Source organism: Epinephelus fuscoguttatus, linkage group LG10, assembly GCF_011397635.1.
Source record: "Epinephelus fuscoguttatus linkage group LG10, E.fuscoguttatus.final_Chr_v1".
Classification (NCBI taxonomy): Eukaryota; Metazoa; Chordata; class Actinopteri; order Perciformes; family Serranidae; genus Epinephelus; species Epinephelus fuscoguttatus.
Genome location: NC_064761.1, coordinates 11,753,443 through 11,766,708, shown reverse-complemented (window position 1 = coordinate 11,766,708; position 13,266 = coordinate 11,753,443). Strand labels below are relative to the sequence as shown.

Below are 13,266 nucleotides of genomic sequence, written 5' to 3'. Positions count from 1 at the left end.
TCCAGTTCAACTCAAACAAAAACAAAGTATCCTCCCATATGTGGTCCCTGGGAGAAAACTGACAAACAGCAGCTCCTCATCACTAAAGACTATTTAAGGGTCCATGACATTAAACCATTTTAAAACACACTATCTTGGCCTGTGGGAAACTCTTATATAAAAAGTCTCTGTGTTGGAGAATTCTGCCTGATCCTGAGGGAGACGAGTCAGGGTTTGTTGAGGGGGGATTAAGAGTGTTGGCGTTGATGGGACGGAGAGGAAGGGAGAGGTGCAATTATCAACTCTACGATGGGATAAGAACAGCTAATGGTTTATCGTCACATAGCAAACACATCCGCTGGTCGTTACTCACATGGAGACACACACACAAATGGGGAACAAAAAGGTGCTTCATTCACTGATGCTTGATTTATTCTCCATACTCTAACATTGGTAGCTAAGGGAAGTGGTGGTGCTATAGAGACAGAGAACCAGATCACTAAACATGGAACTGAACCAACAATCAGAGGACACTGTGCAGCACAATAAAAGCTTCGTCTTGAGTAAGCCTCTTTATGTTATCTCACTGAAGGTGTTCTGTCTTTGAGCCAGGATGTCACTAAGTAATTTGGTATCATGTCCGTCCACAGAGCAGATAGCATCAATGCAGCTGAGGTGAGCAGGTTTGGCAGGCAGCTTATGTGTTTAGTACACAGCAGCCAAAGGACATCAGCTGGAGGACATCTCGTTTCAACATCACCAACCCAACAAGTTGTTGCAGGTTTACTACAGGGTTCAGAGTTGTGATTAAAAGAACGTCCCACTGCTGCTCAGTGTAAAATAGCCCTGTGGGCAAAATGATGTGGTGGAGTGCACTACCACCATGGTAAATAATCTAAGTTTTTACAAGTATCTGAACTGAAAAACTGAGCTTTAAAGCAATAAGATGTGAGGAATCAGCGGGAAAACATGGGAAAACTGGAGGACCCTGACAGTCAGTACACCTACATGCAGCAAGCATTTTGCTAATTTGGCCAGACAAACTGTAGAGATGGATGCTAACCTAGTTATTGATGCCGGGCTTTGACCTTTCTTAGCTTAAATGATGATCTTACCTTATGATTTGATCAAATAGTTGGAAATATCAAAGTATGTCACTACTGGTCATTTAGTGTAATCATTTCTCCACGGTAAGCAAGGTAAGAAGAGGGGACACTGAGATAGACCGACAATATTAGGTTTGTCAGTGTAACTTTTCGTCTTCGGCAGACATATGGTGCTAAAATAATCCCTTGACCTGCTAATACCTAATTTTTTTAGCGAACTACGAGCATTTTGTTAGCGTTTTGGCCCTTGGTTGCATATTGTGGCATTAATAATTTTGGGGGAAAATATGGGGGGAAAAAACATCACAGTTTTCCAAAGCCCCAAGTGGTGTCATCAATTTTCTCCAACAAACAGTCCAGAACCCAAATATATTCAATTTATTATCATGTAAAAATAAGAAAAGCACCCAATACTGTGACAAGTGAAAAGTGACAATTTGAGAATATTTGGCCTTTTTGCTTAAAAAATGGCTCAATCAATTCATCAATTACAAAAATACTTGCTCATTTTATTTTCTGTCAAGTGAGTTATCAATTATTTAAAATACTACTGCTAGTTTTAGCTCTATAGTAATTTATATCACTGACACTAAATTGCATGAATGAGAATTCTTAAAAGCCTATAACTATGCTGTAGGCAGTGTTTTGGTGCACGACAGCTTTTAGATGCATGGGGATTCTAATTAGGGGCCATAAAATTAGCCTTAAACAGCTACAAAAATCCTGGTGGCTGGATTCATTTTTATTTATTTCAAACTAAAAACATAGGGTGGCTGATTTCTATCCCAGTATATCCAATATCATATTGTGATATTGATACACTGCATATTGTGATACAGTAAATATTCTGGTAAATCTACTGAGAAATTGTTGATTTCAAAGATGACCAGACAGGAATTTTTGTGTTCAGCTAATTCAGCGATTGAGATAGATGCAATAATCCAACAATGGCCTAATACGACCAGATTAACAAAGGGATACAAAGTTACCATAGGATATGAGAAAAATCGTCATATTGTGATACTGCCCAACCCATGTACATTAATTTAAATATGTCTGAAACTACTGAGTTTTGCAGTCAATAAAAAAAGGCTAACAAAAGGGAAATGCAATCACTACTACTGCCTGTGAGCATGTTACACAAGCAGGCCTTAGATTGACAGCAGACAGCCATCCAGCAGAGGCTTAGTGTAATGACTGGGTTGGAGATCTAGGAAAAATTCACCAGAAAAATTCCCGACATCGTCCAATTTTCCACGTGTCCTAAAGCCTGCATTTTTATCCGCTGGCTAATAAAGTAACTGACTAATAAACAGTTGACAGACAGACTGACTCCTAGAAGCCAGCAAACAGTGAATGCAGCTGCAGCTCTGACCAAAGCCCTGCATTGAGACAAGTCATGAATCTGAGACGTCTGGAACTGTTTCCGTCTCTGGTGATTCAGTTTTGACTTCCTGGAAAGAAATTATAATATGTTGCAATAATAGATAAAAATTGTAAACAGTGCATTTAATTTAACTTTTATGAATAGTGTGAGGAAACACTGTGAAACAAAAGTTAAAAATATGTGCAACAGATATCTGTCACAAGTCAGAAATCTAAAAATAGGCCAGACTTTTTTTTACTCCCTTTCTCTAGGGGAAAGAATAACACAGCTTCCACCAGATGCTTTGTGAAGTTTCATGACATAATCTCGTAAGTAACCTTGCACGTAGAAAACCGAGACCATACAGTAATCCTACAGTATAGACACTTGTGTACACCCTTTTAATACCAAAGAAAAGCAGCTTCAAGCCAACAATAAGGCCTGATTGGAAGGATGTTCACAAAGCCAGGACATATAACAAATGTTGACCCATTTAGACTGACAGGAAACAGGTTTATTCAGGGTCACTGCGAGACATACAGGTGTGATGGTGTCTGAATCCAAGAAGAGCTTGTCTGCCAAACAGCTGGCTGGGTGGATACAGCTGTGACTGCATCCAGGGGGAGGACAGGGAGCGATGGGAGGATGAGAGGCAGGAAGAGAGGAAGGGAGAGAGAAGAGAGCAGCAGTGGGGGAAAAAACAGAGCAGAAAGGCATGTGGAAGAAGGGTTTGTGAGTGTGTTTTAGTACTACTCCCATAGTATGAAATAAATCAATTCAAAAGACTATGGATTGGTTGCTCTACGATTCATTTCTTCCTTTAGCTAGTTAATTGCCTCATTTGTCACTGCCTCCTTTGTTTGTCAACATGTCATCTGTGATACTGTCAACACAATTCATCTGATTCTGATTAGATTGTTGAGAATATCTGCATCTCACTGTCACAAAGAAACATTATAAAAATTGCATCTGGGCTACAGGGTAGGCTACGAATACTTGCCAAACGAAACAATATATTGATTATTAATTGTGAGCTGCCCACAGGTGTAAAATAACCCAGTACCAAGTCATATTAAAATGTCTCCAGTCAAACGATACCTGCATTCAATCCTTTTGGTTGGTTGTTGAGCGTGCCGAGATGCCACAAAACGTTCAACAGTATGCCTGCACGCTACATCATTCACATTATGGGTATTGAATGAAGCGCTTCATAGGTATCAGTATCACTTCAAGGGTGACTTGTCTCAGCCCAACAGCTGCAACAAAGCTATCACGAAAGTGAGAAATCAATCAAGCACAGTCTGTACATGCCCACATCGTGCTGGCAAGAGGTCCATGTGGGCATTCAGGCCAAAAACAGCCCTGCATCTATTGAGGCATGTCAAATCATCTCTATCACTAGCCAATCAGGCGTTTCAGTTATTAGATATTAAGGGTGTAAATAACAAGATTCATCACGATACGATCAATTCTGTTGACAACTATACGATATTTGTTGATATCACAAAATCTGCTGCAAAACCATTTCAATTCAATTCAGTTGAGGGGTCTGTGACTGATATGAAATGGCATCTGTAAATATCCGTGTTGTCTTTTTCTTGGCTGCTTGTCATTGCATCTGCCTGATGCTAGGCCACTGGCACTGATTCAGTGTTTAGGAAGGACGTGAGCTTGGATGGAAATGGTGACACCATAAACTGTATAAATAATAGGCGTGGCTCCCGTGACGTCACCAATTGGTTTGTGGACTGCCATTTGAAAGCCTCGCTGTCAGCATTTTGGCTGTTGCCATCTTGGGTTTTTTAAGCAAGAAGTGACCTTATTTGAATGACAGGCTGGAGCGATGGAAGAGCAAGGGATGGCTCTGACTCATAGACTCTGTAGCTATGCCTCACAGACAGCCTATCACTCAAGCAGCCATGCCCTTAAATATGTATAAATTTGGGCCTTAATAAAATGTACACAGGTTTTTAGCACTTCCAGTCCAGCTTAATTTTTCAGCCTCAGAGGTTGCTGCTTGGGTGACAGAGGCTGGGTGATACCAATACAAATTGAGTACTTCACAATGTGACTGGAGTGGCCAGCATTATACCATACAACTTTAATTAATAGTCTGGGCTTTCATTTGCTTCAATCACTGAACTAAACAGGCTTATATTTAATTAAACATAATTGAATTGATCTAGCTCAGACAGACAGCGTATCAGAGGGCAAAAAGGAACTCAGCATTTCATTAGGGCTCAGCTTTTAATTGAAGTTTTACAGTAGCCATAATTTCGAATGTTTTGATGGCATCTCTGCACGCTAACTCCAACAAATACACCACATTCAATGTCACCAGACCCCTGGCCTCAAAACAACACTTGGTAATACCAGGTACCTCCTTAAAGGTAACGAGTACCGATACCCAGCCCAGTCCAGGGTGACACAGACGTACCATGGGAATTTCACTTCATCTTTGAGATGATGATATGCATTGATGGTTTCACTTTGCATCTATAATGTTGGCTTGCTGATCACTGAATCGATATATTGAATCAGATCAATTTATCAATACAACCCTGTTAAAAAATTATATTTAAATGGACACGGACATGGAGAAAAAGAACGGTGGCTGAGAGGGGAGGTGGTTCAATAGCTTCTGCTGCTGTTTTGCACCCACTGTTAATGTTCGGATCTGTTTATACTTCTAAACTCATTTTGCTCTACTCTGACTGACAGCTCATTCATTCTTGATGTATCCTGTTACTGTTGCAACAGCCAATTCCCCATTGGGATCATTAAAGTTTCATTTAATCCATTATGTCTGTAAACTAAACTTGACTCAGTGCACAGGCCTTCATCAACTCACCTCCTCCCACCATATAAAAATATCTGCCTTCTCTCCTATCATTAAACCTCCTCCCTCCCTTCCTCTTCATACGCTTTCTTCTCCTCCATTCTTCTCTCACACCTCCTTCGTCTCCCTCCATCTTCCTAACCGTCTCCTGAAGATGTGTGTTTGCACAATTTTGTTAATTAAGAAAGACATCCACCCTCACACACAGGACATGTACAAAGTAATGTGGGCTTTAACAATCACTGTCACACACCCAGGACTGAAAACATGTTCTCTCGATCACACCTACAAAAACACCCCTCCACATACACACAATGTGTTGAAAAGCTTGGCTGGACTGGATGTAACAGCTTGTCGTGTCCAGGCCAGTGCCCTCAGCTTCAACATGACTTCATTCACACCCGCTGTGACCTGCTAAGAACCAGACTACTGCCCTACTAAAACAACAGAAACCCTCTCATCAGAGCTTCCACTGCCACAGATCTACAAGCCAATGAAAAGATACAACAAACGGTGGATCAGGACTCACTCTGTGATCATTCAGTCTGCATTGGTGGGGCCCACATAAAACTAACTCTCTCATACTCTGAAGCCAATGACATAGAGCTGCAAATGACCATTTTACCGTTGATTTATTTCTACTTTCAATAATTAATTCATGGTAAGGATACTGGGCAAGGTCTGAATGAACAATGAAAGCAGAAAACAGCAGCTGCCTGTGAACATCAGGACAAATATGGGAACAGCATCAACTGACAAGGTGTCAAAAGCCCCTCTCTCACATGCACTGCAAACCTCAAATTATCTAGACATTACCTGGAGGGGCTGTTTGTGAGGATGCAAATGTCCGAATCAGTTGGATCAGACATTTAATAGACTTTACCCTGCAAGCTCCCTAATACAAAATCCACGTCATGTCCAAGCCCTTGTGGGAATAGAGGTGGTCATTGTCCGGAGAATTCACAGCAAGTGAGTGGGCGTGCTGATGACGCTTTTATCATGCGGCTCGTGCATAACCAGAAGAATACAAACATTGGATGGTGAGGAAGAAGGGTAATTTACCCAAAGAAGCCAATGAATATGTCTAACTGGAGAGATGACAAGATTGGGGAACTAACGTTGGTATGAGCCGAAGCCGAAATCGTCAGACAAAATAAAGGAATGACAAGATACTCTGTTGTTTTTAAACCAAATTACTAACGGTGTATACGTTACCATGGTGTAATCCACGTCATGGCCTGCTTCCTGCACGCTCCACCCAGGTGCCACCCCTTGCCTAGTCTCGCTCACCAGACCTTTCTCAAGAAAAGAAAGGTCTGGCTGGGCCAACTCCTACTTTAAGATTGGAGAAAAAAACGCCCCGGCTGCTTGCATTTCTTTCAACCAATCACAATCGTTCTGGGCGGTGCCACAGCAACGGTGCGCTTGCAAAAATATTGCTGGGGGGAAACAGGTTTTGGTGTAACACGCCCACAAAAATATCACCTACAGGACACGAACCACGGCAGAAAAATGGCTACATCCCCGCAAGATCAAACACCGCAAAAGTTAGTAAAGGACGTGTTGAAAACGGTTGAAAACTGCTACACAACCGGAGGTGGTAGGGCGGGACTTCAGCAGGTGGCTCGTTCTGCCCAGTGAGAGGCTGATCTCTGCAGCGAACTTCCACCCACTCAGACTACCCCTTGCCTACATCAAACAGAATATTTCCAGTAGGCGAGAACGTTTCTGACATGGACAATCCCCTGTTGTGTGCTACATATGTAAATGAGGAAACTCTGGGCAATGTTCAGACCTGATTCACTGACCAGAGGACAGTGGAAGGCCATGTAAAAAAATTAAGGAGGCTTTCAGATAAAACACCAATGAGTATAGCCTGACCCATTGAAGAATTTACTTCCTGTTTATTTATTTTAAATGTCAGAAAAAGTGGAAAAAGTCAAATTAGAGAACTCAAACACTGTTAAATTGCTTGTTTTGTTTGACCAGTTGTCCAAAACTAAAAAGTATTTACAGTTCTATTAAACTGAGAAAATTAACATATTCTGATATATGAGATTCCGAAACCAGTGAACGTTTGACATTTTTGCTTGTGAAATTATTTTAAAAAGTAATAACTGCAAATTAATTTTCTAATGATTGACTAAACAATCAATCACCACTAAACTACACTCAGTTAAACACAGAGAATGCACATGAAGACTTTACTTTTACATACTTTAGCATCACCAACAAAAACACATCCAAATGTATCTTTAATATTCAAGAGCATTCCTCATCCAAATCTGAGATGATACTCCCATAAGGCAAGACAATATAATGTGAAAGCAGCAGAGATGCTACCCCTGCGGTCTGGGATTACTCCAGACCTTGTTATACTGCAGGCTACATCTATAAATATCACAAACAGGAGTGGGAATATCGAGCATCCTTGTCTGAGTACCACAGCCACCTGATGCCAAGAATACAAACAACCACCCTGCTCCATGTATCAAATGATTCAAATATAACCCTGGTATCCCGTTCTCCAACTGAATTCCCATAGAACACCTGGGGGAACGCAGTAATAAGCCTTTTCAAAATCCACACAATACACAAAGGAAGGAAAAACAAACTCTTGTGCCCCCATGATCTGCAAGATGGTAAAAAACCTGCTCACTGCTGCTAACTGAATCTGAGTTTCCACAATTGGTCTGTGTCTCTTCTCCATTTAACAGCTGACAGACTTCAAAGTCAAATCAAGAGTCAAGCCAGCCGTTCAAAGCCTGTCCTCTGTCCTCTACCTTCGCAGCCTTTATCCCCTTATCCTTGTCTTTGAGTTTGGCCGATCAGTGGAGACGACTGCCCGTCAGCCTCTTGTCCTTCAGTCAGACTTGGCTGCACCACTCCGCTGGCCTCCAGCTCACCTCAACCAGACAGACCAGAGCACAGCATGGCAGCATCCGGGCACTAAGCGCACACACAGAACGCACACAGAGCTTTAATTCAGACCAACACTTCCTACTTTATGTGTGTGTCTCGGAGGGCAGGAAGCCAGCACAGTAATAGGATGTTCCTCGCTCGCTTTGTAATGTCTCAAAGACCTGGGTTAGAGCCAGAACACAGGGCAAAAGCAAAGGCACCGAGCTTCACTGAACACAATAATGCTGCGTTGCGTGCTAGATGCTTTTTATTAATATGGTGCTGTTTTTAAAATGTAAGAAACACCTGTTGATGGAATTTAGTGATGAAATAGTTTGTTGATTAAATAATTATTTGGGGGTTGTGAGAAAAATCTGAGGGCTAACAAGATGATCAAGAGATAGGAAAGAAGAAAAGGCATATTTCTGCTACATGAAACTGTGTTTCGGTTTTTAGAATTTCCTCTAACCCTCTAAGCTTGTCAAAATTATTCAAATAAAACACAGGAAAGCATTACTTTTTGTATGAATTGATCACAACACAATATTTAGGGGCTGGCAGTAGACATAGCTTGATTTTAAGGGGTCACAAGATGCCAAAATGAGCTGGTTCTAGCTCCTAAAATGCGGAGATTGGCCGCTTTTCTTTATTTTATATGACAGTTCATCAGATGTATTTGAGTTTTGGACTGTTGGTCCAATAAAACAAGCAATCTGAAAACATTCAATCTGATGATGGCTGAGTCAGTGCAGCCGTCAACATTATACATGGGACAACCAATTACCTTAATAGGCGTGTTAATGGTATTTGGCCAACAACTGTAATCTCTCTGCTATTGGACAGCAAATCATGTGTCATTTGAGATCAGACAGCCAAGCATCTATTGCCTTTGAAATAAGGCAGAAGTAATGCAAAATGCCTTACATTAGACAGTAAGTCATCTGTAAAACACAATAGCCAATCAACACTTTTACATCCCATCGTGCGGACGGTAATCCGTAATCTGACATCAGGCAGCCAATCATGTGTAATCTGACATCAGACAGCCAACACATTAATCTCATCAGTGGATTGAGGGGATTATGACGGTCTGTCAGCAAGCGTCCCCACTCAGCAGATCATAGTTTGCTTTGCTGCAGGGCTGACGAAAAGGCGATGCAGAGATGAACCATAACAGGTTAAACGAGAGAGGAAAGGAATATGTTAACATTTCAATTTTAAATTGTTTTTACTAAGGTCATTCCTTGGATTCATTTCACTGGGGCTTCTGATGGTGGATTTTCTTTTTTTTTTTTTTTTTTTTTTAAATCCTGCTGTTAATTAAACTGTGTCAGCAGTATTTCCACAACTGTTAAAACTTGATATTAACCATTTTCTCGTAATCTTGAATTTCTTCCCAGAGTTTCTTTTCTTATGCCCTACATCAAGAAATTGTATGTGATACTGAGCTTTACCAATCAAAGACATACTGACATATGGCTGGATTGATGCCCTACTGCTTGTGGTTTTTTAGATATAGTTTCACAAACACTGCTGAAACAATTAGCGGATTAATTCATTTGCTGCTAAAAAAGGTAGCAGTAAGTAGTGAGTTGCAACCCTACTGAGGACCAATTTAAATAGTTCTCTTGGTATGATCATTCTTATACCTTAATGCAACTAAATCAAACGGTAGCAGCATCTAGAAACAGGAAAGTATTATCTAATCTTTTTTCTGATAAGAAAATCGACTCAAATCAAATTCACACCTTTAAATCAGGCTCTAATATATTCAGTCAATAACATTTGCATGTCTCTTCCAGTCTTAAACCCACATTCACTAGCCAGTCTCTCCATCTGTCTAACTGGGAACACAAACTGAGACAGCTGATCATTCTCTATACTTGGTACTTCACAAAACAAATGCCGGTGTAGAAAAGGAAGAAAAACTGAATGGACAATATGAATGGGAAGATCCAAAATAACCACTGAAATCCTGACAAATCACATCTGTGTCTATGTGTAAAAAAAAAAAAAAAAACCCGTCATGATCCTTTTGAACAGACAAGCAAACAGTTATCTCTTTGTCTGTAGCAGCATGGTCATGTTACATTTGAGGGCTGAGCAAGCAAAAAATTAGCTTATATTAAACTGCAGATAATAACCACTGAGGTCAGCCGGAGGAGTATCATCTCAGGGAGGGTGAAGTACCCCCTCCTCTCTCTCTCTCTCTCTCTCGCTACACACACACACACACAGACACACACACACACACACACACACACTGGATGCTGCTGGTTGCCTCTCTGGTTACAACAGCTTGTGATGGCCAACACCCCAAAAATATCAGTATGTCAGCTATGCCTCTTATTCAAAAAAATATCCAAATAACCCACATTATAACATCCTATTTGATCCCAGGGGCTGATGTAAAAGCAGCCTGTTCACTCACAGATATCTACTGTACTGACAAAGAGCAGCAGCAGCAGCAGCTCATGTTTAAGTGATGTAAGTAATAAAATCCAATATGACTGACTTGTTTTTAGCTACTCCAGTTATAATAATGGCTAAAAGGCAGTGCACGCGATGGGAGGTGAATTATATCGACTGTTATATTAACATGTGTCCCTTCTAATCACATGGAAGTTAAGACAAAAGGCTGGATAACTGGCAACAAAGAGGCATGCTATGCCCATCTGTGAGTGAAACAAACGCCTGCGAAGTTCAGGTTCATTTTAAGCAGACCGAACAGGACAGGGTCTCGACCCGGATTCTCCACCCTGCTACCGGGAGTCCCTGCCAGCAGCTTCTTCTTCTTTCAAACAGGGTGTGACACTCAGAAAAACATCAAGATACAACTTCGTGACCTGCCAGTTAAACAAAAGCACCATTTCAGCAGCGCATGTGTTGTTTTAGTTGATAAGTAACCGGGCGGAGAAGGCAGCGTGACCCCCGCCCCGGCTGTCGTGCCCGTGTGTCTGCAGTCCTGCCTATTGTTCCGCCGCTGTCACAGCCGTTAAGGTGCACCCACCGCGGACTAGCTTTAGCTTTAGCCTCGCCGGCTAACAGCGCAGCCGGCCAGCTAGCGTTCATGTTAGCCGCTCGCCTTTTCACACAAAGCTAAAAAGGTAACACGGCACCTTTCTTCCACTCGGTTTCACAACAGTCGGTGTGTTGACGGGACCAAAACACAAAGCAAACAAGCCGAGCAGTGAGACACAAAAACAATTTAAAGAGTTTCAACATACCCATAGCTCCGTTCCCCAACTCATCGCGGATTCCCCCTTGTGAGTTCTCCCGTATTGGACGTAGATTTCCCCGCTTAGACTCTCCTAAGCTGCCGCTGGGACTCCGGTCCTTCTGACTGACTGTCTGCCGACAAACACACACACACACACACTCCTGCTCCTCCTCCTCCTGCTCCCTATCCGCCTGAATCAGCAGGGCCGCCCAAACCAGGGGCCCTGGACCACAGTGGCCCTAAAAACATATGGTTGTTGTTAGTGGTCAGCCAAGCGGTTTGAGACCTAAGAAAGACCAACAAATAAGTAAATAAATACTGCAAAAAATAATTGTGGGATAATTATGGGATTTTTTTTTTGTCTAAAACCAAATCATATGCTATAACATATGATCTGGAAAAACAAATACACCATGGGTCTGTGGTAAAAAAAAAAAAAAAAAATAGAAACAAATATGGAGCAAAAAGAAATGCCACAGATGAACCAGAATTTGTGGCATTTTATGATTGAAATAGATTGTCTCTATTTGCATCAAGTCTAATCTATTTAATTGTTCAGTTTTATATCATTTGTCAGTGTACTTTCTGTTTTCAGGAAAGTTTATTTTTCTACAAGCTAGGCTTATAGTGTGAAAATGTTAAAGATCAAAGTATTGATAGACAATAATTATTAGAGGTAAGACTATCCAGCTTTAATAAATAAAAAAATAAATAAATGTCATTCAAGAAGAGATTTAAAATTCAAAATGAAGGCTCAAGAAAAAAACTAAAATCAAAAAGTACAAATTAAAAAATGAAGACAAAAGAAAGAAGAAAAACTAAAACTAACTAACTAAAATGAGTTTGCCTATAGTGTCTTACAATATTTATGACAAATCATCTCATACCTTGTCTTGTAGGTTACTCTCTGCCTCACTGCAACAATCAGAAACCATTAGGCTACTTTTTATCAGCCTATCTGAATGGTTAATTTGCTAGTTAGTTTTGTCATTGTCTATGGAATAGACCTAATACAAAGCCTAAATCTGCAGTTCATTCTGCTTTAACTGATCAACTAGCTTTTCACCTCCCCAAGAACAATCGGTGAGGGATCAAAGTTAATAGTCTATTCTAAATTGATGTCGGAAAGAAGGTTTCAAAATATCTCCTTCTGATGTGAATACATTCATTTAAGACATCTAAGGTTTATTTAAATCAAATGACACATGGAAAAACACTACTGAAACATAAATGGGAATCGGTTTTGAGAAAAGCTGCTTTATTTCAGGTATGGTCATCAGTTTAGGTTAATGAAGAAACTCTATGGATAATATTATTGCCATAGAAACAGACCTGTCGAACACTAGTTGACTGGGTTGTGTGGCAGTTTGTGTTTTTATGTAGTAAATCTTTAAAATTCTTGTTGCAATAATAAACAATCTTCGAACAGAAACCCAACTCGTTCATTGGTGAAGGAGCAGTTCCACCTAGCGGCCAAGATGTGTCACTACAACTGTAGTCATTCACATTATCCAGCCGAACAGCAGGCCACATTAGTAGTGCAGTTCATTAGACTATGTGACATGCTGTCCAGTAAGGCACCGAACTGTGCACGATTATTAGTTGGAATGATTGGTCGATTGAGTGAATTGATTAATCGGCAGTGTTGTGGAAAACATAAAAAGTTTCTGTAATTGTTCCAGTCAAAAATGGAGGCACTGTTTTTTGTGCATTTTATGCATTTACACGTTTGTTTTTATCACCTTGTCTTACTACTTAACTCAGAGCCCATGAACCTTACCTGTGGTGTCTTGGAGGAAGCATAGTCATTGTTTTTACTGTACACATATGACATGGAGGCAGCTTATGGTTAGAG

The 13,266-nt window shown here is 40.8% G+C and overlaps 1 protein-coding gene across 2 annotated transcripts in view; it reads right to left on the bottom strand.

The window, feature by feature from the left end:
* Window positions 1-11,690, bottom strand: part of fnbp1l (formin binding protein 1-like) — a 60,447-nt gene extending 48,757 nt beyond the window's left edge. For both annotated transcript variants that reach the window (XM_049587622.1, XM_049587623.1), the window contains exon 1: window positions 11,419-11,690. In XM_049587622.1, the coding sequence (XP_049443579.1) occupies window positions 11,419-11,442 (24 nt within the window). In that variant the 5' untranslated portion in view covers window positions 11,443-11,690. The remainder of the gene's footprint in view (window positions 1-11,418) is intronic.
* Window positions 11,691-13,266: the final 1,576 nt, after the last annotated feature.